This window comes from Trachemys scripta, chromosome 8, assembly GCF_013100865.1.
Source record: "Trachemys scripta elegans isolate TJP31775 chromosome 8, CAS_Tse_1.0, whole genome shotgun sequence".
NCBI lineage: Eukaryota > Metazoa > Chordata > Testudines > Emydidae > Trachemys > Trachemys scripta.
This window is the reverse complement of record NC_048305.1, coordinates 80,622,058-80,647,575: the sequence shown is the minus strand read 5'-3', so window position 1 is coordinate 80,647,575 and position 25,518 is coordinate 80,622,058. Positions and strand designations below refer to the sequence as shown.

Genomic DNA, 25,518 nt, shown 5'->3' with positions numbered 1-25,518 from the left:
AGATAGATTCAATGTTTGTAATGGCTCAGCCATTCCCAGTCCTTATTCAAACCGGAGTTGATTGTGTCTAGTTTGCATATCAATTCCAGCTCAGCAGTCTCTCGTTGGAGTCTGTTTTTGAAGTTTTTCTGTTGTAATATAGCCACCCGCAGGTCTGTCACTGAATGACCAGACAGATTAAAGTGTTCTCCCACTGGTTTTTGAGTATTTTGATTCCTGATGTCAGATTTGTGTCCATTAATTCTTTTGCGTAGAGACTGTCCGGTTTGGCCAATGTACATGGCAGAGGGGCAAATGTAATTACTGTTACAGTAATACTAATAGTCATAGGCTATACTACAATGTATTAAGCTCAGCAGGTTATTTTCAGAAGACAGTTAAATTTTGTGTTTCTATAGTAGTAGTGCTTTGTGTACAATTGTAATTGTTTTTTGTTACGGAAAACTATACAAATATAAAAGCTGGATCCTGCATTACTTATTCACTCATGATTTAGTGGACAAGGATTCAGAATCAGACTTGTATGAAAAATGTTGAGTGCCCTCCCCATCTTTGTTTTAGAGCTATGGTGAACCTAAGATTGTGTTCTAAATGCTTTAACTCCTGTAACCACTCTAAACCTGTCTTTGTCTTTAATCAATAGAGACATTAAGGAAGTAGTAATGATGCTGCTGGGAAATGATTTATAATTTGCTCACCATACTGACTCTGTTTGACTTCACAAAAACGAATTCCTTCAGGAACAAAGATAAATTAATGGAGATGGGGAACTGCATTCTATAAATTAAAAGCACATTTGTAAATGAAACTGCAGTGCATTGTAGTGTGACTTTTAAAAAAGGAACTGAGAAAGAAACAAATTTATCCAGAATAAATATGCTGCATTATACTAGTCTTTTTATATACCTTTTCTAGACTGCTACCATGATACTTCTTGACATTTACTACATGACAAAATGATGAAATAAAGTGTTTGCAGATATCCAGGATACATTGTTCTCTAGTTTTGATCTAAGAAGACAAATAACATGATAATGTACACTAGCATACAGAATACAACATGCAGAGTTTGTTCTGATTACCATAAATGTTTTGGATGAAAATGGATTTTGTGGATGATGCAGATGTCACTGAATTCTGGCTATGTCATTCTAAACACCTAATCAGCATGCACAGTAAATGACAATAACTAAAGTCACATACATCAGGGACTCTTATCCTTGAGGCTTGATCTATACTTAAAAGTTAGGTTGACAATACCACACCCTTGACCACTGTAGGCACAACTAACGCCCAATTAGCAGCTTTGTCTAAAGAAAAGTGCTTCTATTGATATAGACTTTGTTCTGAGAGTAGTGTTCCTACAGGGATGGAAAAACCCCTTCCATTGGTCTAGGCTGCATCTACACTATGGGTTTATGCCAGCATAGCAATGGTGGTGTAGTTCCTGTGTCGTAGACACAGCCTTAGGTATAGTAGCACTCACACCAAGAAAAGGACAGGGCAGCCAAGAATCACTGGATTGAGAAAAGCCACTACTAGAACTTGACCGTTAGATGACATAATGTCATCTAACTGAACAATAAGATCTGAAGAAGGCTAAAGATGAGGTTTCATTAATGAGACTGAGAATTTGGTCCACAGTGTGGCATAATTAGGATACATGAAATTGGTAGAGTAAAAGAATAGCTGATGAAAGTAAAATGGCTGTAACTATTTCTTTACAAAGCTCTTTGAGATCTACTGATTAGAAGAACTATATAAGAGCTAATCATTATTTATTATATTCTGAAAGAGTGCACAGCTGTCCTACCACAAAGTACTTTCAGATAGGTGTGAGAACAGTGTTGGCTTTATCAGACTCCACCAGAAAATTTAAGAAGGGCCCAAGTTCCAAAGTTCAGATCCAGAACGGAATTCATACTTTTACCAAAGTTCAGGGCTACAAAATCCAAGGGGTCCAGTCCAATCAAATGCAAAAAAGATTCACAATAGGAGAGGTCAGCCAAACCTAACAATTTCTTCAAAATATAAAATATAGATTATCCACATTTGTGCACCAAATACCAGATGAGAGAGCCAATGCTCTGTAGGAAGAAACAGTACTTGAAAAGGGAACAACCCAGTAGCTTAGCATCTCACAAGAACACTCCGTGCTTTGCAGCACTGCAGCTGGTTGGGAAATGTGTTTTTATGGCTGTGAAATATTGTGTTGAGAGCTGACAAGGTGGAAACTAAATCAGACAAGAGAAATGCACTTCACAAAACAACTTCTCCTTTTAAAAAAAGAACAGGAGTACTTGTGGCACCTTAGAGACTAACAAATTTATTATTCTTTTTGCGGATACAGACTAACACGGCTGCTACTCTGAAACTTCTCCTTTTGCTCATTCTGTAGAGCTGAAACCAGAAATGACTGCAGGATCTTTATCGAGTTGCGTTTTTTTGCTGTTATTTAGTTCCATCAGGTCCCTTTGGGCAGCTGAAATTTCCTGCAAAAGTGAAGATGGTAACCCAGTTGATTGGTAAGTAAAGAACATGTATGGAGAAGTTTTGGAATGTAAAATCATTAAGTAGATGGATCAGAGAACTGTAATGCATATGAATTTGTGTCTTAGTCTCTTCTATTTTGGAGGTAGTCTTTGCACCATGTCTGGCGAGTGAAATGTAGATTACTGAAATTTGATTGAATTTCATTGTAACTAACCCATCATTGCATTATGACTAGCTGCAAAATGATCATTGGTTGACAACAAAAACCTAATTTCCTATTATCAAAGTGAGCATGCAAGCTGTGTTCTTATGGCAAACCTCCAGGAGTTAGGTGCATTTAAAGCAGCATTGGTAGCATCCAGGTTACAGTGAGGAGTTGTGAAAGTGGCTTTTCACTGCTAGGAAACATGGTTGGAAAGTAGGAAAGTTGGAAGTCTTTGTTATTATCTCAGTCTTAGGCCAGTCCTCATAAGGTGTCTGTATCATAACAAAACATTGGTGTGAATTGACCCCCTTCCTTGGCCATATCAGCTCAGTGGCCAAGAAATGTTTGAAAAATAAAACTGAACCCCCTCCAGATGGATCCAGACTGAGCATATTGGCAAGCAGAGTGTGGGGAAAGTGCTGTTCTGTGATTAAAGAGAGGATGTCATCTTCTGGGACTCTAGGTCACGTGGGGCTGTCAGTCTCCAGAAATGCCAGCACTAGAACTGGCAGCAATGTGCTTACAGTATTAAATCACTAAACTGATTGATTAGATAATGCACCTTGACCATGAAAAGTGTTAACTATTATTATTATTCATAAATCTAATCACAGGTTTTAGCAATGGAACAGGTACTGTTAGAAACACTGATCACCAAAGAGAAACATCAACCAATTTAAAAAAGAAAACAGTCATTTCTTACAGATTATCCCAATTATCAATCTGGCTACAAGTTACATACTTGGAAAATAGGCCCTGATCCTGCTAACACTTGTTGAGCGCATGCTTTACTTTAGTCACATGACTAGTGCCACTGAAGTCAATACTTCATAGTTCATAAGACTGTCTTTGTTCTGTGTCTGCACACTGCTTAGCACAATAGGATCTTGTCCTAGGTGCTACAATAATAAAAATAATAATGAATGTTTGCAGGGTCAGATCCTTAGCACAGCCTGCCAACGGGTTAAAGACAGCATCACTTTTCATTCCCTTCAGTGTAGAATTTGTACGTGTCTTAGGGCTAAAAGAAGAACATATTTCATCATAATATAATGACAAAACACATAAACTTACAGATCACAAATGCGCAGGGAAATTCCTCTCCTGTGCTTGTTATGAAAGATTTATGAGACATCATATCCCTTAGGCCTGTACATTTTGCTATTCAATTATATTGTTTATATTACACAATCATTGGCGTTAGCAATGCAATGAGTCTATGACTATTTAAGACATTTTAAATGTTCACAGACAGGTAGCTAAGGCCCCAACCCTGCAAAATGACCTGTGCAGGTCGACTCCTGCATCGATGTGAACCGTGTAGATCAGTTTACAAACTTGGTTCACAAGATACATAGAATCAAGTTTTTAAGGGGGGGGGGGAGTGGGAAATTTCTTTCAAAGTATGGCTACTTGACCAAGAAGGCCACGTTTCACTTTTTTGGTAATTCAGGCCTGTTGCTAAAAAAATATTCAAGGATTACTTGATTCCGATTTTCTGTGGTATGAAGTAGCAATAAGGAGCAGAAGTGAAACTGTTGCATAAAACTTCCTATTGCACAAAAGACAATTGCATGCTATAAAACAGATTGCACTGAATTCTATTGACAGTATTCAGTTAGCAGCAGGCTGAATTGACTATTTAATATTCTTTGGTTTCATTCTACAATATTCCATAGTTGCTTATTACTGGCATTCTTGCACCTTCCTCTGTAGCATTTCATACTAAACTAGATGGATCATTTGTCTGATTTACTATGGCAACAATTATGTTCCCAAGACTCATCTGGAATAAACTCTATATCAGGGGAATAAGTTGTCAAATGTCTCCAGGTATTTACATTACATTTAGGAGCTCATCTTGTAATCTTTACTCATGTAAAACTTGGCCTGTACTCAATAAGAGTTTAATCTGCGCAAAGGATTGTGGAATCAGTAATCTGTTATGAGGGCAGAATGTGCCTCTTTTTCATTCATTTGAATGAACTCAGAAGTTTCACCACAAAAAAGAAAACCACCTTCACGAGAGGCATACAGCTCTTACTGGTGATGCTTTTGTGGTAATGTGCAAGTGAAGACACGTTCTTCCTGTTTACACAGCTTTTAGCCTCCGGAGGATATCCCACAGTGCCTAGGTGACCACTCTGGCCAGCAGCTCTGATGCCAGGTAAACAGATATCCACTCCTCCCCCTGTAAAGCCCCTGGAACTTTGAAACTCCCCTTCCTGTTCTCTTGACAAGTGCTCACTTATCTGGCCAGCTGAGGATCCCCTGCTTGAAGCAATGCTGAGCTGCTGGAGCTTATCAGTGTTTGGGGAGAGGAGGCTGTGCAGGGACCCAGGACGTCCTGCGATCACACACACATCCCCTTCCACAAAACTGGAGAGAGCTGCACTGTGGGCAGGGCTGGCTCTAGAGTTTTTGCTGCCCCAAGCAGGGAGAAATAAAAAAAGCCACAATCGCGATCGGTGGCAATTCGGCGGCAGCTCTAGCGCCACTTCATTCTATGGCAGCAATTCGGCGGGAGGTCCTTTGCTCCCAGAGGGAGTGACGGCCCTGGCGCCGAATTGCCGCTGAACTGCCAGACGTGCCGCCCCCCTCTTCATTGGCCGCCCCAGGCACCTGCTTGCTATGCTGGTGCCTGGAGCCGGCCTTGACTGTGGGATAGCTGCCCTAGAGCACTGCTCTTATCAGCAATGGAAGTGCTGCTAATGTAAACACTCTCTGACATCTGAGGAATTAAGTGAGTACACAAACCAGTGCTTTACTTTCACTGGTTCCCTGTTACTGGTGAAATTTACAGCGCAAAAACTCTGCAAGTGTAGACATAGCCCTAGACTCCTAGCAACATCTGTGAAACCCCTATTGCCTTCTGCACATTTTCACGGGTGTAACTGATTGAAACTTACTGAACAATTCTGCTGATGAACCACAAGGAGGAATAGAATCTAGCTAATTCTGTTTTAGCTGTGTTAGGGCTCTGAAGAGCTCTGTAAAATGCAATAAAAAAGATTTTCTGTCACCAGATGTAACACAAACAGAGAGCAGAATTGTTGAAGAAGACAGTGTCATTTTTCAGTGTAGAATTGCACTGCAAAGTATTCTAAATAGCAATGGACATGCTTCAGGGTGTCTAGAATACTAAGGGCCAAAGTCAGGCCCATTGTAAGTGGATTCAACTCCCTTAAATTCAATGGAATTACACCCACGTACATTAGGGCTGAGTGTTGCCTAAGGGTATGTCTACACTACGAAATTAGGTCGAATTTATAGAAGCTGGTTTTATATAAATCATTTTTATACAGTCGATTGTGTGTGTCCCCACATAAAATGCTCTAAGTGCACTAAGTCTGCGGGCTGCGTCCACAGTACCGAGGCTAGTGTCGACTTCCGGAGCGTTGCACTGTGGGTAGTTATCCCATAGTTCCCGCAGTCTCCGCTGCCCATTGGAATTCTGGGTTGAGATCCCAATGCCTGATGAGAGAAAAACACTGTGGCGGTGGGGGATTCTTGTTGCATGTCGTCCGCTCCCCCCCCCCCCCCGGTGAGAGCAATGGCAGACAATCGTTTCGCGCCTTTTTTCCTGGGTTACCTGTGCAGACAACATACCACGGCAAGCATGGTGCCCGCTCAGCTCAGCTCACCGTCACCATATGTCATCTGGGTGCCGGCAGACGTGGTACTGCATTGCTACACAGCAGCAGCTAATTGCCTTTTGGCAGTAGACTGTGCAGTATGACTGGTAGCCGTCATCGGCTATCTGGGTGCTGGCAGACGTGGGACTGCATTGCTATACAGCAGCAGCTCCTTGCCTTTTGTCAGTAGATGGTGTATTACGATTGGTATCCATCATCGTCATACTCCTCAGTGAGTTCAGTCAGAGGTGCCTAGGCAGACATGTTTTGTCTCCTGGAGACTCAGTCCTGCCGACAGTCCTATTGCACCATCTTGACGATGATGGCTAGCAATCGTAATGCAGCATCTTCTGCCAAGCACCCAGAAGATGCCGATGGCTATCAGTCATGCTGCACCATCTGCTGCCAGCCTAAGATGTAAAAGATAGATGGACCAGATTTGTTCTGTATTCATTTGCTTCCCCCTCCCTCCGTGAAATCAATGGCCTGCTAAACCCAGGGTTTTGAGTTCAATCTTTGGGGGGGGGGCATTCTGTGTAACAGTTGTTTGTGTTTCTCCATGATGCACAGCCACCTTTTGTTGATTTTAATTCCCTGTAAGCCATGTCATCACTCGCCCCTCCCTCTCTACATCAGAAAATAGTTTAGCGCCTTTTTTCAGCCCAGATGCCATAGCACTGGGATCATGGAGCCTGCTCAGATCACCGCGGCAATTATGAGCACTATGAACACCACGCGCATTGTCCTGGAGTATATGCAGAGCCAGAACATGCCAAAGCAAAACCAGGTGAGGAGGCAATTGCAGCGTGACAATGAGATTGATGAAGAAATTGACATGGACATAGACCTCTCACAAAGTACGGGCCCCAGCAATGTGCAAATCATGGTGTTAATGGGGCAGGTTCATGGCGTGGAATGCCGATTCTGGGCCCGGGAAACAAGCACAGACTGGTGGGACCACATCGTGTTGCAGGTGTGGGACGATTCCCAGTGGCTGCGAAACTTTCACATGCGTAAGGGCACTTTCATGGAACTTTGTGACTTGTTTTCCCCTGCCCTGAAGCGCCAGAATACCAGGATGAGAGCAGCCCTCACAGTTGAGAAGGGAGTGACGATAGCCCTGTGGAAGCTTGCAACGCCAGACAGCTACCGGTCAGAAGGGAATCAATTTGGAGTGAGCAAATCTACTGTGGGGGCTGCTGTGATCCAAGTAGCCAACGCGATCAGAGACCTGCTGGTATCAAGGGTAGTGACTCTGGGAAATGTGCAGGTCATAGTGGATGGCTTTGCTGCAATGGGATTCCCTAACTGTGGTGGGGCGATAGACGGAACCCATATCGCTATCTTGTCACCAGAGCACCAAGCCAGCGAGTACATAAACTGAAAAGGGTACTTTTCAATGCTGCTGCAAGCGCTGGTGGATCACAAGGGATGTTTCACTAACATCAAAGTGGGATGGCCAGGAAAGGTACATGAAGCTCGCGTCTTCAGGCACTCTGGTCTGTTTCGAAAGCTGGAGGAAGGGACTTTCTTCCCGGACCAAAAAATAACCATTGGGGATGTTGAAATGCCTATAGTTATCCTTGGGAACCCAGCCTACCCCTTAATGCCATGGCTCATGAAGCCATACACAGGCAGCCTGGACAGTAGTCAGGACCTGTTCAACTATAGGCTGAGCAAGTGCAGAATGGTGGTAGAATGTGCATTTGGATGTTTAAAAGCACGCTGGTGCAGTTTACTGACTCGGATAGATCTCAGAGAAACCAATATCCCCATTGTTATTGCTGCTTGCTGTGCACTCCACAATCTCTGTGAGAGTAAGGGGGAGACATTTATGGTGGGGTGGGAGATTGAGGCAAATCGCCTGGCCGCTGATTACACACAGCCAGACACCAGGGCGGTTAGAAGAGTACAGCAGGGCACGGTGCGCATCAGAGAAGCTTTGAAAACCAGTTTTGTGACTGGCCAGGCTACGGTGTGAAACTTCTGTTTGTTTCTCCTTGATGAACCCCTCCCGGTTCACTCTACTTCCCTGTAAGCTAACCACCCTCCCCTCCCCCCTTCGAGCACCGCTTGCAGAGGCAATAAAGTCATTGTTACTTCACATTCATGGATTCTTTATTAATTCATCACACAAATAGGATAACTGCCAAGGTAGCCTGGGAGGGGAAGGAGAGGAGGGAAGCGCCGGGTGGTATGGGGGAGGAGGGAAAGACAAGGACACACTGCACTTTAAAACTTTAAAACTTTAACACTTATTGAAGGCCAGCCTTCTGATGCTTGGGCAATCCTCTGGGGTGGAGTGGCTGGGTGGCCGGAGGGTCTCCCCCCCCCCCACATTCTTGGGCGTCTGGGTGAGGAGGCTGCGGAACTTGGGGAGGAGGGCTGTTGGTTACACAGGGGCTGTAGCAGCGGTCTCTGCTCCTGCTGCCTTTCCTGCAGCTCAACCATACGCTGGAGCATATCAGTTTGATGCTCCAGCAGCTGGAGCATCGACTCTTGTCTTCTGTCAGCAATCTGACGCCACCTATCCTCTTCAGCCCGCCACTTGCTCTCTTCAGCCCGCCACCTCTCCTCTCGTTCATATTGTGCTTTTCTGCATTCTGACATTGTCTGCCTCCACGCATTCTGCTGTGCTCTGTCAGCGTGGGAGGACATCTGGAGCTCCGAAAACATATCATCCCGAGTCCGCCGTTTTCTCCTTCTAATCTTCACTAGCCTCTGCGAAGGAGAAACATTTGCAGCTGGTGGAGGAAAAGGGAGAGGTGGTTAAAAAGACACATTTTAGAGAACAATGGGTACACTCTTTCACGTTAAATTTTGCTGTTCACATTACACAGCACATGTGCTTTCGTTACAAGGTCTTATTTTTCCTCTTATATTGAGGGCCTGCCGGTTTGGTGTGAGAGATCACTCACGCAGTGCCAGGCAACAGAATTCGGCTTGCAGGCAGCCATGGTAAGCCACAGTCTTTTGGCTTTTTTAACCTTCATAACATTTGGGAATGGTTTCAAACAGCAGCGCCCTCATTTCCCATACAAAGCACTCATTGGGTTGGCCATTTAAAATGGGTTTGCAATGTAAAAGGAGTGGCTGCACAAACCCAACTATCCCTCCTCCCCCCCACACCCATTTCTCTGGGATGATCACTTCACCCCTCCCCCCACCGCATGGCTAACAGCGGGGAATATTTCTGTTCAGCCGAGCAGGAACGGGCACCTCTGAATGTCCCCTTAATAAAAGCAGCCCATTTCAACCAGGTGACCGTGAATGATATCACTCTCCTGAGGATAACAAAGAAAGATAAGGAATGGATGTTGTCTGCATGTCAGCAAACACTGGGACCATACACTGCCATGCTTTGTTATGCAATGATTCCAGACTACGTGCTACTTGCCTGGCGTGGTAAAGTGACCTACCATGGTGGACGGGATAAGGCAGCCCTCCCCAGAAACCTTTTGCAAAGGCATTGGGAGTACATGAAGGAGAGCTTTCTGGAGATGTCCCTGGAGGATTTCCGCTTCATCCCCATACACATTAATAGACTTTTCCAGTAGCTGTACTGGCCGCGATTGCCAGGGCAAATTAATCATTAATCTTTAAACACGCTTGCTTTTAAACCATGTGTAATATTTACAAAGGTACACTCACCAGAAGTCCCTTGTGTGCCCTCAGGGTCTGGGAGCACGCCTTGGTTGAGTTTGGGGGTTACTGGTACCAGGTCCAGGGTGATAAACATATCCTGGCTGTTGGGGAAACCGGTTTCTCCGCTTCCTTGCTGTGATCTATCTTCATTGTCTTCATCATCATCATCTTCCTCGTCCCCCAAACCCGCTTCCGTGTTGCGTGATTCTCCATTGATGGAGTCAAAGCACAGGGTTGGGGTAGTGGTGGCTGCACCCCCTAGCATGGCATGCCGCTCCGCGTAGAAGCGGCATGTCTGCGGCTCTGCCCCGGACCTTCCGTTTGCCTCTCTGGCTTTGTGGTAGGCTTGCCTTAGCTCCTTAATTTTCATGTGGTACTGCTGTGCGTCCCTGTTATGGCCTCTGTCCTTCATGCCCTTTGAGACTTTTTCTAATGTTCTAGCATTTCGTTTACTGCTACGGAGTTCAGCTAGCACTGATTCGTCTCCCCATATGGCGAGCATATCCGTATCTCCCGTTCGGTCCATGCTGGAGCTCTTTTGCGATCCTGGGACTCCATCATGGTTACCTGTGCTGATGAGCTCTGCGAGGTCACCTGTGCTCTCCACGCTGGGCAAACAGTAAATTAAATTCAAATGTTCGCGGGGCTTTTCCTGTTTACCTGGTCAGTGCATCTGAGTTGAGAGTGCTGTCCAGAGCGGTCACAATGAAGCACTGTGGGATAGCTCCCGGAGGCCAATACCATCGAATTCCGTCCACACTACCCCAAATCTGACCCAGAAAGGCCGACTTCAGCGCTAATCCCCTCGTCGGAGGTGGAGTAAAGAAATCGGTTTAAAGGGCCCTTTAAGACGAAAAAGGCTTTGTCGTGTGGACGTGTCCAGGCTTAATTCAATTTAATGCTGCTAAACTCGACCTAAACTCATAGTGTAGACCAGGCCTAAGACTTTTGTTTCCTCTGGAACAAATTTGCGAAGGGCTGACATCCACAATGGCAATCCCAGAACACTGACTCACGCTGTGGATATGTTTCTATCTTATATATTTTTATATTTTTGGAACATACTTTTAAAATGTTTTCAGTTGAAGTTTATTTTCATGAATACAGTTCTCTCTGCGGGAGGCCCTGTTGACTCAAAGCTCTCATGTGGCATAAGGCAGAAGGGGCTATGGCTTATCTATCCCAATAGAATGATTTATAATTACTAATAATCCTTCATTGTTTCAGGTTTCTTCTTTACAAGTTACCAAAGTATATAAGAAAAGCGAGTCCCGGGACTGGGCTGGAGTACATGTACATGGATTCTTTGACGCAAGTTTGGCAATTGAGTAAATTCCTGATCAATATGACACAAAGTGCCCTGGGGCAAACATTAAACCAACTTTATGAAGCTTATAAATCCAAGGCAAGGCATATTTCATTATCATTTTTAACACATTTTCTTTATATTATAGTTTAAAAAATACTTCTAAAACGTAAATGAAAGGAAACCAATGACTGAGCCAAAATACGTGTTTATAAGCATTGTTTATAGCAGAAGCTAATTTGGGCTGGTTTGGTAAATCTAGACAAATTAGAGGATTGGGCCAAAAGAAACCTGATGAGGTTCAACAAGGACAAGTGCAGAGTCCTGCACTTAGGATGGAAGAATCCCATGGACTGCTACAGACTAGGGACCGAATGGCTAGGCAGCAGTTCTGCAGAAAAGAACCTAGGGGCTACAGTGGACGAGACGCTGGATATCAGTCAACAGTGTGCCCTTATTGCCAAGAAGGCTAACGGCATTTTGGGCTGTATAAGTAGAGGCATTGCCAGCAGATCGAGGGACATGATCATTCTCCTCTATTCGACATTGGTGAGGCCTCATCTGGAGTACTGTGTCCAGTTTTGGGTCCCACACTACAAGAAGGATGTGGAAAAATTGGAAAGAGTCCAGCAGAGGGCAACAAAAATGATTAGGGGGCTGGAGCACATGACTTATGAGGAGAGGCTGAGGGAACTGGGATTGTTCAGTCTGCAGAAGAGAAGAATGAGGCGGGATTTGATAGCTGCTTTCAACTACCTGAACGGGGGTTCCAAAGAGGATGGATCTAGACTGTTCTCAGTGGTAGCAGATGACAGAACAAGGAGTAACGGTTTCAAGTTGCTGTGGGGGAGGTTTAGGTTGGATATTAGGAAAAACTTTTTCACTAGGAGGGTGGTGAAGCACTGGAATGGGTTACCTAGGGAAGTGGTGGAATCTCCTTCCGTAGAGGTTTTTAAGGTCAGGCTTGCCAAAGCCCTGGCTGGGATGATTTAGTTGGGAATTGGTCCTTCTTTGAGCAGGGGGTTGGACAAGATGACCTCCTGAGGTCTCTTCCAACCCTGATATTCTATGATCTAAGTATTGGAATATTCACCAGCTTTGAGGATTGTCTGCCCCAGTCTTTGCAGTTCACCCTAATTGAGTGACCTCAGCTAGCTCCCCTGGGACCCCAGTCCCAGGCAAGAAAAGTCTTTTTGACATGTATTTGTACAGCACCTAATGCAATGGGTTCCTTGTCCGTGATGGGCTTCTAGGTGCTACCGCAATACAAATAATAAAGTACTACGATAAATAATATATTGCCAATAGAAAAGATATTCAAAATTCAGATTTTTACGCTGTCCCTATGGGCCCTGTCTTGTCATCCTTACTCATGCTGAGCAGTATTTGAATCTTCATGTACTCCCACTGAAATCAATATGACTACTCACAATGCAACATACTGTTTGATGGGCCTGGTATTCCACTGCTCCGCACCTTGCATAGTCATTTAGACTTGTGCAAAGTGGTTGAAAATGGTATTAGAGCCAAACATTTTACACCCACTATACACAGATATAAATGACTATACAAGGAAGTGGAGAATCAAGCTCAACCTGAATACAGGTGGCAGAATTGAGCTTTATGTGTGTAACTATTCTTTGCTGTCCATATAATCTAGTATGTAAATTTTCCTCCTTACTGTTCTGAGCACAGTGGTTCTTAGCTCTACAGTTCTGAGTAACTCCACAACTGTCCATAATCTAGAGAATGTACCATCACTTTCCCCCATCTCTGGTCACGCAGAAGTGAATTAGACATTGAGTGTTAATCTTGGCTATGTCTTTTCATTTTTCTCGTGGGTTCAGGTTAGAACTGTAACATTATTTTAACATATTTAGTTTATTTGAATTTGTGTATGGGAGAGATTTCAAGAAGCCAATCAAATATTTGCATTATCCTTGTGCTCAGTAAGTGGAAGATACTGTTTACAGTCCCACACTGGAGCCAATAGTAGCTAATCTTTCAGTTCTGCCAAGACTTGGGGAGAACTCTACTGAAAATGATTAGGCTAGTGGCTCTCAATCTATTTACCATTGTTGTCTGCATATGGAACTCTCTATGTGTTATGTGGGCCACATCCACATAGTATATACTACCTGTATGGCCCTGAGGATGTCACATGGGCCGCAGCTATGTGCTGATTGTGCCGCAAGCGGACTGTGGGCCATCATTTGAGATTCACTGGATTAGGCAAAGAGAGCTTTTAGGAAGGACAGGATGGAATAAGCGTGCGACTAATATAATATAATATTAGGAACTGGTCCTCCTAAAGAAGAACAATTGGCACGTCTGCATTCTCTAAACAAGCATTTGACAAACACTTTCTCAACATGTGGTTGTAAATCAACAGCAGACTGCAAAAGAAAAAGCCGCACTGCAGGTTGTTGCCCACTAAAGCCCTTACAAATCATGTTATTGCACATATTTGACCTAGCCATCTCTCTGGGAAGGCCTCTTCTACTGTTCAGGAGAGCATGCATTTTTGGTTGCACTTCATATTACGTGAAAGAATCAAAATCTCAAAGCTGTATTCTGTTCTAATTTACTCCAACGCTAACCCCATTCAAATCAATGAGGTTGCAGCCATGTTAGAGGAGAATTTGTCCCAAAGTCTTCCATCTCTGAAGTTCTTTATTGTGTTACAAATAGAAGTACTCTTTCCTTTCTTTGAATTTAATGTTTCACTAATTGGATATTTCTCTGCAGAACGACAGCACTGCCTATGTGATATACAATGATGATGTCCCTCACTCAAAGCATTACAGCTGGAAACAAGGACACACTAAAGGTACAGGGATAGTCCGGTAGTACTGTTCTTTGCTTTTTTCTTTATGGGTGAGAATTTCTTTCTTTCTCTATCTCTATATATTGAAAATGAAACCCCTGTTTGAGCCAAAGCAAAAGAGCAGTTTGTGTGGTAGGGTTTGTTGTGTACGTAATATTAACACATGCCAATGCTGTATCTACATTTTTTGGATTTCCCTTCATGGCATCTGTGCTATAGAGCAGTTCCACATCTATAGTGCCCTTACAGCCTTCTCACTGGCGCTGAAATTAATATTCCTCGCTTTTTGCAAGTAGAAAGCCACACTCTGCCCTGTACCCAGTTGCAGCCAGTGTTGCCAGCAACACTGGCTGGGACAGCGACAGCTTTTCAACTATCCTACGTGACAGAATGAGAAATACAAACCCCCAAATTCTGCTCTACCGATAGAAAATTACATAGTGGGTAAGGAACTGAGCCTACAATTCAGGAACTGACTTAAGTATGTGGTTAAGTCCCACTGAAGTCACTGGGACTTAAGCACATGCTTAAAGTTAAACAAATGCTTATGTGGTTTCTGAATTGGGGACTCAGTGAATTTCTAATTGTTCCAAGGGGGAAGGGGGCCAGATTTGGCCAGACTCCCTATAGAATGAGCAGAGTCTTTGACCCCCTAAATCTTCGGATTGCAGATGTGATGAGGTCCCTGGAAACCTTGTCCCTTCTCTGCCTCCATGGCAGTATGCCTGCTGTGAGAGACATTTCCCCACCACCTGCTGCCTCCTCTAAGCCATGCTTGGGGAGGGATTTGCTCAGTGGTGGTGGACAACCATGTTGACAGGGTGAGTTTTCTCTTACATGATGAATCCCTATAAGGCTGGCTGAGGATCAGGTGTTGTGGTGTGGAGACAGAGTCAAAGCCATTATTCTTATGCTGTTACATTTCTAAATATAATTTAGGTGGGAAGTAAAAAGGAGGTGTTGGCCTTTGTGCTCATTAAAGATCCCATGGTACTTTTCCAAAGTAAGGAGTCAGCTCCAGTCAGGTTCCACTGGAGAGTTTATTAATCACTTTCTTCCCTAGCATGTCATGTAGCATTGTCTTGAATCAGTGATTCTGTTCCATAGAGATGGCTGCACTTTGGTGGTAGGTAAACTGATTCCTGTATTTATAGTTAGTTAAGTGCTTTGTGATTCTTTGAAAAAAATATGCTATAGAAAGGCAATACAAAGGAAACTAAGATAGCTGGGTTGTATTTCTAGCTCTGCCATAAACTTTCTGCGACACCATGGGCAAGTCACTTGCCCTCTCTATGCCTCAGAGTCCACATTTATAAAATGAGTCTAATACATCAAAAAGAGGTATGAGGATTAATGCATTAATATTTGTGAAAAATTTACAGCTCTTTGATGGGAGGCACTGTAGGTGTGAAAAGTGTTATTGTTGATTTATTATCTATTAAGGTAATATATAATATTAGCATAAAGAAAGTTAAAATAGGACATTACCATCCAGTTTGAATTGTATTGCCTCTGGTATTAGAATAGTACAATGTTCTTATGTATTTCCTAGATGGGTTTCTTAATTTATCTGCAATAATTGTACTTTGACAGGATTTCTGCTCTTGGACAAATCACAAGGTTTCTGGGGGATTCACAGCATCCCTCTGTTCCCTCCATTTCCTGAGAAGGGTTATGGATATCCACCGACCGGAAAGCAAAATGCACAGATGGCCATCTGTATAACATTCAGATATAACCAGTTTGCAGAAATAGGTATGGCAAGCTCTTCCTTAATCAGTTTGTGTGTAAAGGACTTTGAAAATGTAAAGCTTTGTAAAAGTGCATAATTGTCATTATTAATAATAATTTAAACTTTCTTCATGATTTAAAATGCTCTGATAACATCACATAGGCATTGCTGGAGTTGGAGTAACAGCACTGACACATCAGAAGTATGTTTGCAATGTTGTTGTAGTCGTGTTGGTCACAAGGTATTAGAGAGACAAGATGGGTGAGGTAATTTCTTTTATTGGACCAACTTCTGTTGGTGAAAGAGACAAGCTTTCAACTTACATTGAGCTCTTCTTCAGGTAAAATATGGCATGTAGTAATAGCAGGGGTGGGAAGATAGGAATTTATATGAGTATCTTTAGTCACATAAAATATCAATACTAAAAACAAATGGAAATAAATCTTTTGAACACCTGATTCAGAAATACTGGCATGTACCTCAGAATATAATTCTGCTCTGAAAAGTGACTGTAAAAAGCATTGTGGGATGCAATGTTCATTGTCCCTCAATGCTTTTCATATCATGTGTGCTCAGTTTATAAGTCAAGAGATGTCTCACTGAATTACCAGCCCTGCAAACTCAACCTGGATTCTGAAAGTCAAGTTCTGTTCTTTCCTGCTCACACATCTTCAGTGATAGAGATCCTGCATGCCACTTTACATCCCTGGATCACAGTCTAAATTCCAATCAGTTACACCTATGAAACCCTTTTCCCAGCAATAGGGCTGCAGATGGGACCACAAAGGTGGATGTAAACTCAGTGTCCCAATGCCCTGAATTTTAGGTGCCCTGCCAGTTATTGGAATCCACAGCCCTGAGTTAGGTGCCCCTGTACAATGCATGGGAGAGATAGGCACCTAAGAATGGGATTCACAAAAGCCAACATGCTGGAGTGGGGAACTATCTAAATTAGCAAATAGGAAATGTTGAGGAGATGAGCGAGGCTTATGCCCTGCTCCTCAAAGAGAGCTAGGCAGCTAACAGGAGGCGCATCTTGCTACATGGGATGCACTCTCCTAGAGTTTGGTGCCTAAACCAGGTTAGTCCTTTCTTGCAAAAAACACTGGTGGTGCCCTTAAGCCCAGTGTCACTGAAGCAGGGACTGGAACCTCAGTCTCCCAAGTGAGTGCCCTAACCACTGGACTATAGAGTCATTCTCACTTTTTCTCTGGCCCAATGTATATGTAAGTATTTTGTACAAACTTCAACAGGAGGGTCTAAGAAACATCTAGCCCAGATACCCCATAGCAATGGTGAGCAACCTCAGCCTGGAGGCCGCACGCGGCCTGTCAGGGTAATCCACTGGCAGGCCTCAAGACAGTTGTTTACATTGCACATCCACAGGCACGGTCGCCTGCAGCTCCTAGTGGCCACGGTTCGCCATTCCTGGCCAATGGGAGCTGCTGGAAGCGGCGGCCAGCATGTTAGACATCTATATCTTAGTTAGACACCTACATCTTTTTGTGGATCTACCCTCAGTGACCCTTCTGCAGCCCTATTGCTGGGAAAGGGGTTTCACAGGTGTAACTGACTGGAACTTAGATCCTGATCCTGCAGACATGCCTGTGCTTACACGTGTGACTTGCTTTCAATGGGACTGTTTGTGTGTGTGTGTGTGTGTGTGTGTGAAGTCTCTGCAGGACTGAGGCCTTCACTTACCATTCTGTCAGTGATGCACAAGAGGAAATAGAACCCAGCTTAAGCTATCAGCTGTGTTGAATTGGCAGGCTTATAGGAATAAAAAGCAGTAGAAATATTTTTTGTCACTAAAGTCAGTAAATCTGACCTTGAACATATTAAAGAGACCAGATGTGAGGCGTGAAAGGGCACCAAATTTATATAGTTACTTGTCAGATTAGAACCATATTTTAGGAACTTAAATGCTTATCTTTAATACATCCTAATCTTGTACTTGTTAATGTCTTTGGTTTTGTTCAGACAAACAGTTGTTATGCTACAATCCAAACATCTACAGCTGCTCCATCCCTGACATCTTTCACCCTGACCTCCAAAATCTGCAAAAGCTTTGTGTAGGTTCTGCGCTGCCTCTAGTCCCTTGGCGCCACCTCTCCAAACTCCAGTCAGCCCAGGGAGAAAACTTCCTCCACTTTGCTAAATCACGCTTTTTTGTTGATGGTAAGAAAAACTGTCTTTATCCAATACATGCTCTTGGAAAATAAACAGAGCATTTTCTTGAAGGGAAACAGAGAAGTTCAACCACAGACAGGAACATAACAGACGGTAGGGAACATTGTTGCATCATAATATTGACACTTTTGGAAATCACCAACAAATACACAAAATAGGAGATATACTAGTAGCAAGATAGTCAGAGCAAAGAGCGAAGAGAAAAGCTGCATGGTACTTTGTATTTTAAGGTGTTCAGTATAGGGATCTTCTAAAAACAACTCTACTTTTACTACTGGGGGGGAGGGATAGCTCAGTGGTTTGAGCATTGGCCTGCTAACCCCAGGGTTGTGAGTTCAATCCTTGAGGGGGCCATTTAGGGAACCAGGGTAAAAATCTGTCTGGGGATTGGTCCTGCTTTGAGCAGAGGGTTGGACTAGATGACCTCCTGAGGTCCCTTCTAATCCTGATATTTTATGATTCTACTCAAAGGAAAAAATGGGCTTGTGTATTTCTTTTTTGCTGCTTCAGCATGTACAAAGAAGGTATGAAAGATTTCTTTTTCAGTGTTTGGTTGGTTGCTTGCTTTTTCCTGCTTATTCCTTGCATTAGAGATTCTGGTTGTGTCTTCTCTGGAAGACTCTAAGGTGGCTGGAGGACTAATGACATCACAAAAACTAAGCGATTGAGAGCTGAGCAAATGAGAAGGAAGGAAATATTAGTCAGACTGTTTCAAACTGTACTTTTTGTTCAGTTTTCTTAATGCCTATTTAGCTCTTATAACTAATTTAATGTCTTGGAGAAAGAAGGTCTTTGTTAAAGATTATTTTCCCCACATCTTCTGAAATTACACAGATATCTACGTAGCCTGGATGGCTCAACAGTTGCAGACAGATTTGTTAGCAGAATCCTGGCAGCATGATGGACAGGAGCTTCCCTCAAACTGCTCTCTCCAACACCATGTCTACAACATAAACCTCATTAAGACACCGTGGAATTCCACTTTCAGTTCCTATTATGATCACTCTAAATGGTGTGTTTCCTGGAGATATGAAGATCAATGGACGTGTATTGGAGACTTAAACCGTGCTCCTCAACAGGCTTGGAGAAGCGGTGGGTTCATTTGTACCCAGAATCCGTACATTTACAAAGCTTTCAGACACATGATCTTCCATTACCATAGCTGTAATAACTCCCGAAGATGGATATGAATGAACCACGGTTCTCAAACACTGTACGCACCTATTACATAGAGTATAGAGATTCCCCTCCAATCCTACTCTGAAAAATGGCACTGTAAGGTTCTGTGTTTTTTTGTCTCTTGAATCATTTCTACAATAAAAGTGCTCAACTTTTTACAAGTAAAAATTTTCTTTCTAGCTTCCAGCCCAGTAAACTCAATCAGGACTCTGAGAGTCAAGCTCTGGTCTTCCCTTCTCTGACTTTTTCAACAGTAGGTTCTGCCTGTCACACATACACAACCCCATTGCCTTTGGTGTGTGCATAGATGTGCCTGATTGGTGCTTAGTAAGCAATGTTGTTGATGAGGCATCAGAAGGAACAGAATGCAGCTCACTCTCCGTAAGCTATTTTGGTTGTGCAGGATTAATAGGTGTAATTAACACTACTGTATACATTTGTCACCTGTGGCATGCTCAGGTGAAGTTAATGAGAAGTCAATGGGAGTCTTTTCATTGACTTCAGTGGGACCTGGATCACGTCCTAGAGTTAACAAACATGACTGAATACGGACAGGGAGGCAAGCAGACCTGTGGAGTAAGAAGGTGCTAGTTTTACACTTACTTTTTAGAGAAAAAAGACACTTTATACCATAATTTCTTAATTTTTCAGAGGTGATTTTAGTACATGAAGAAGTTACTCACTTTGTGCAGTAATGATGGTTCTTTGAGATGTGTCCCCCTATGGGTGTCTGTGTCCCTGCGCTGCTGATTGGAGAACTTCAGTAGCAGTATCCGTTGGGCCCGCACACACGCTGTCTCTCCTTGTGCTGTGCCACGAGGCTAGTCAGCTCATCCAGACTAACCGTCCTCAATTCCTTCTCTACCACCGAGTCATAAACGAGAACTCCAAAGTAGAAGGGAGGAGGGTAGGTCGTGGAGCTCTCAAAGGGGGACACATCTTGAACCACCATCGTTACTGCACAAGGTGAGTAACCTCTTCTTCAAGTAGTGTCCCTATGGGTGCTCCACGATAGGGGACTCCCGAGCAGTACCCCTACTGGAGGGCGAGGCTTTGGAGTCGAGTCTGTTACAGATGACAGTACTGTGGAGCTGAAGATGGCATCAGAAGCAGAGTCCCCAGTGATCACATAGTATTCTGCGAAGGTATGGACTGATGCCCATGTTGCCACCCTGCAGATCTCTGAGATAGGGACATCCTTAAGGAAGGTAACAGATGAGGAGCTCGATCTTGCGGAATGTGTACGGATCGAGGCAGGAGAGGTCACATTACGAATTTGGTAGCACTGTCTGATGCAATTCTAGACCCATTTAGAGAGTCTTTGGGCTGATATTGCTGAGCCCTTGGATATTTCGGACATAGAGAGGAAAAGTCTAAGGGATTTCCTAAAGGCTTTTGTCCTATTGAGGTAGAATGCTAGGGCTCCCCTAACACCTAAGGTGTGCAGTATAGCATCCCTATTGTCTTGGAGTGGCTTGGGGTAGAAAATGGGAAGGTGGATTGACTGACTCATGTGAAAAGGGGAGGTTACCTTAGGGATGAACCGTGGATGCAGCCTGAGTGTAACCATGTCTGGAAAGAATGCTATATGGGGGGATGTGCCATCAAAGCTGCCAGCGGCACTGACTTTCTAATCTGCCTGGAGGTGCTCAACCCTCCAGCTCTGCCCCCGCTGCACTCTTTTCCCTGAAGCCCCCACCCTGCCCCACCTCTTCCTGCCCACATCCCAATACTGCTCCACCCTGCCTCTTCCCGCCCTGCTCCACCCCCGTCTCTTCCTGCCCTTGCTCCTCCCCCTCCCCCCAGCACCTCCTGCACACCACGGAACAGCTGATCCGCGAGGGCTGGAGGCACTGGGAGGGAGGTGGAGGTGTGCTTATTGGCAGGGCCACTGGCAGGAAGGAGGCACTGGGGGAGCTGGCTGTCGGTGGGTGCTCAGCACCCACCATTTGTTCCCCGTGGGAGCTCCAGCCCTGGAGCACACACAGAGTCAGTGCCTATGAAAGCTGCTATCTCCCCTATTCTTCTAGCCAAGGTAATTGCTACCAGAAAGGCTGTTTACATTGATAGGTATGTTAGCGAACAGGTGGCCAGGGGTCCAAAGAGGGGTCTAATCAGTCCATTCAGTACTAGGGTTTAGGTCCCATAAGGGGGTACAGATTTGAGGTTGAGGGAAGAGGTTTATTATACCCTTAAGGAAGCTTGTAGTGGTTGGGTGCGATAGTATCGAATACCCCTCTATGGCTGGTGAAAAGCTGTAAAACGTGCTAGGTGGACCCTAAGAGAACTCAGGGATAACCCCATTTTTTAAGGGTCAGAGCGTATTCCAGAATATTGGAAAGAGTTGCTGACATTGGAGAGATTTGTTGGGACATGCACCAAATCTGAAACCTGGACCATTTCTGCAGGTAAGTAAGTCATGTGGAGGACTTTCTACTGTGTAGTAGAACCTCTTTCACTTCCTTTAAGCATGAGCTTTCTAGGTGGTGGAACCACTCAGGAGCCATGCTTGGAGGCAGGAATCCCCAAGTTGGGATGTAGGGTATGCGCTTTTCCCTGCAAGAGTTGGTGCAGAAGTGGTCGGAAAGGAGATCAAGGGGCCTGCCACAAGCTGTGTCAGGTAAGGGTACCAGGTCTGTCTCTTCCAAATAGGAGCAATCAGGATTCCGTGAGCTCTGTCCCTTTTTATTTTTAGCAGGACCTTCAGCAGTAGAAGAAATGGGGAAAAAAGACTTAAAGACAGTCTTTGTCCCAGGGGAGAAGCAAATCATCACCCAGAGACCACTGTCCCATTCCCACCCTGGAGCAGTAGCGTAGACACTTCTTGTTCTGGTAAGTGGCAAAAAGATCTGTGGATAGTGTTCCCCATCATGTGAACAAGTCATGGAGTACTGACGTGTACATATCCCATTCATGATCGTGCCAGAATTTATGGCTGAGTTTGTCCACTATCGAGTTCTGGTGGCCGGGAGGTAAGCTGCGGACAAGGTGACATTGTGAGAGATGCACCAGTTCCATAGCCTCATTGGAGCTCAGGCATTCCTGACTGCTCGCAGTTCGAGGAGATTGATGTGAAGAGATATCTCTGCAGGTGACCATTTGCCTTGTGTTGTTAGGCCATTTAAATGCATGCCCCATCCTATGAGCAATGCATTGTGGAAAGGAGGATGATAAAGACGTCTGCAAGAAGGGGATCCCTTCACATCCATTGGCTAGGTTCTTCCACCAGTTCAAGGAGTTTTTGATCCTGATGGGCAGACACAGGGATTTGTCCAGAGTCCAGTAGTTCTCAACCTGCAACCCATGAGCTGCTTGTGACCCAATCAGCACATAGCTGTGGCCCATGTGACTTCCTCAGGGCCACACAGGTAGTATTGGATGCAGCCCACAGTGGTAAATAGGTTGAGAACCACAGGTCCAGACTGTCTCTGTTCCAACTGTAAACCAAGATAAACCATAGTTGGAGGGCTTGCATGTGGAGTCTGACCTGAGGTATCATAGCCGTGCTCACTACCATATGCCCCAGCAGTTGAAGTCAGAGTCTGACTGGTACTTGAGGACTGCATTGCGCTGTGTCTGAGCAAGATAAGGGATAGGAACCTGTGTTGAGGTAGAAAGGCTTTGGCCTGTAGAGCATCCAGGGCAGCCCCTATGAACTCCAGGCATTGCACTGGCATGAGTGTCCACTTCTGGATGTTGATCTGCAAGCCTAGTTCTGTAAACAAGTGTATCATGGTGTCCGTGGCTTGACAATGTTGATGAGCTGGTGGTGGGTATCTTTGACCTCCTCCCATAGTATGTGGAGGGTATCCGCTATTCTTTTTGCCAGCTCCTGGAACAGATGGAAGATGTCTGCCATAGACAGTGGTGAAGGCATGACCACTTCGTCTAGGGAAGAGAAGGATATGGCTTTAGGTGTTATGTCCTCCGTTGTGTCCCCTTCTTGTTCCTCATTTCCCAAAACTCTGAGGACCTTGATGTTTTGGCCGAAGGAGCCTGCCTGAAGGATTTTCAGGTGATACATGGAGCTCATGAGGCAGGCTATTGGTGCACTGCCCAAGGATCCCAGTAAGACCATTGTGGAGGCATGGGGCCTGGTGGAGGTGCCATGGGTGGTCATACTAAGATGGTGGTGCTATCTGCTAGTACATTCTTGGACCTTGTTGATAGTGGGTCCCATATGGAGTTTGGGAGGAGTATTGTGAAAACTCCTCAGGCTCACTATCTGACCTGTGCCAGGCAAAGGCTCAGTGCCATGACCTCAGTACCGAGAGGAGGAAAGTTGGATGCCTCCATCATGCCCAGGTCACCAGCCTGATGGAATTCTGCTGATACCCTTCGCCTCGGTGGTGGGCAGGCTAATATCACTGGTGGTACCTATGTCAACTCGTGTACTGAAAGCATTTTCCTAGAGTATTTGCTCTTATCTCTTGGTACCAAAGATTTGGTGCCTGTGCTTAAAGGGTCCATGGGCCTGTCAGCCATAGGCCCCGACTCTGTGGGTGCTCCATTAGCAGATACTGAGCACCTCCTGTCAACCAGTTCCCCCCTACCCCACAGTGCCTCCCACCCACCGGCAGCCCCGCCAATCAACTCCTCCCTCCATCATCTCACAGCCACCGTGGTCAGCTGTTCTGCGGTGTGCAGAAGACCCTGGGGGGGGGGGGGGGGGGGGAGAAGGGGGCATGCGCGGGGGGGGGGGGGGAACTGGGCGGGAAGGGGCAGGGCAGAGGGGGGGGGGGGGAGGGAAGAGGCAGGGAGGGGTGTGGGCATAGGTGAAGGGGTGGAGTGGGGAGTGAGGTCTGGGGCTGAGCAGGAGTTGAGCTCCCCTGGGCAAAGGAAAAAGTGGTGCCTGTGGTATCAGTAATACCAGATTTTTAGACAAAGCTGTCTGTCCTTGCGGGATCTTGGCCGGAGCTGCTGGCAGAGGGAACAGTTCTGTTGGATGGGGCCCTTCCTGAGGCAGCAGATGTACTGGGAATGCTTGTCCGCAACCGTGATTGCCTCATTGCAAGTGCAGCACTTTTTGAAACCCAAAGAGCCAGGCATACCCTTGTCCAGCTTCCCCCTGACCCCCACGGGGACTGACAAAAGAACAAACACCTTTCTACTTTTTTTTTTTTTTTTTTGTTTAAGACAACAGCCAAATAAACAGTAGAATGATAAAAAAAAACCAAAAGAGGATTCAAAGGAAACTAAAAGTTAGNCCAGCTTCCCCCTGACCCCCACGGGGACTGACAAAAGAACAAACACCTTTCTACTTTTTTTTTTTTTTTTTTGTTTAAGACAACAGCCAAATAAACAGTAGAATGATAAAAAAAAACCAAAAGAGGATTCAAAGGAAACTAAAAGTTAGCAAATGTAAGAGAGGTTTCAGAGTAGCAGCCGTGTTAGTCTGTATCCACAAAAAGAACAGGAGTACTTGTGGCACCTTAGAGACTAACAAATTTATTAGAGCATAAGCTTTCGTGGACTACAGCCCACTTCTTCGGATACGATCTGCAAACAGACAGCTAAAGCTCTGTCTCTAGCCAGTGGTGGTTGAGAAGGAACTGAGGACGGTGAGCTGACTAGCCACATGGTGCCAGGGCCGGCTCTAGGTTTTTTGCTGCCCCAAGCAAAAAAAATTTTGGCTGCCCCCGTCCCAGCCCTGGGCTCCTCCCCGCCCCCCCCTGCCGCCCCAACCCTGGGCTCTCCCCCCCCCCCCACCTCCCCCCCCCGCCCTGGGCTCTCCCCCCCGGCCCTGCACCCTCCTTCTGCCGCAACCCTGGGTCACTGGTAACTCGCTCCCAGGACGGGTCATTCAGCAGGAATTTTGGATGTGCATAGAACACAGACAGGATTGGTTCCCATATGGTTACAGAACTGCAGTAAAGTGGAACAATTTTCAGCTTGTGTGATTGGAGGATATCTGGATGCATATTAAAAGACTGTCCTACATAAATGAGGAAAAGTTGAGGTGCCTTTATGATTCTTTTGTTCCACTCTTTGTTTCTATGGGGAATTTGCCAATGCAATATCACTGTCTTCCTTTTAAACAAACAAACAAACAAACAAACAAACAAACAAACAAACAAACAAAAGGCAATGGGTGTTGAAAATAGCAATTCCAGTCCTAATAACCACTGGGAAGCATTTCTTGCTCAATTTTATCCTATTTTTTCTACAGCAAGTTACAGTGGATCAGTATATTTGATTTGGGAGAAATGAAGTAACAGCTGCCCAAACTGAGCTTGAGCACTCCTGAATTTTGAGGTGTTCAAATCTGGAAGGCAGGTGCTGGGGGGGGGGGGGGGGGGGGGGGGG

General features: G+C 44.9%; 1 protein-coding gene across 1 annotated transcript; it reads left to right on the top strand.

Annotated features, from left to right (window-relative positions):
- The first annotated feature begins 2,392 nt into the window (after positions 1–2,392).
- On the top strand, positions 2,393–19,379 carry DNASE2B (deoxyribonuclease 2 beta). The gene is made up of 6 exons (XM_034779983.1): positions 2,393–2,525; positions 11,206–11,383; positions 14,033–14,114; positions 15,705–15,866; positions 17,824–18,021; positions 18,868–19,379. Exons 1-6 carry the CDS (start codon positions 2,413–2,415, stop codon positions 19,221–19,223), a joined length of 1,089 nt encoding a protein of 362 aa, XP_034635874.1. The 5' UTR covers positions 2,393–2,412; the 3' UTR covers positions 19,224–19,379.
- Positions 19,380–25,518: the final 6,139 nt, after the last annotated feature.

What these genes read in the sequence shown, in the direction of transcription:
- DNASE2B (XM_034779983.1), top strand. Translation starts at nt 2,413, where the DNA reads ATGACTGCAGGATCTTTATCGAGTTGCGTTTTTTTGCTGTTATTTAGT. An exon ending in ATGAAGCTTATAAATCCAAG is followed by an intron (nt 11,384 to 14,032) that starts GCAAGGCATATT and finishes ATTTCTCTGCAG; the next exon opens with AACGACAGCACTGCCTATGT. An exon ending in GAAACAAGGACACACTAAAG is followed by an intron (nt 14,115 to 15,704) that starts GTACAGGGATAG and finishes GTACTTTGACAG; the next exon opens with GATTTCTGCTCTTGGACAAA.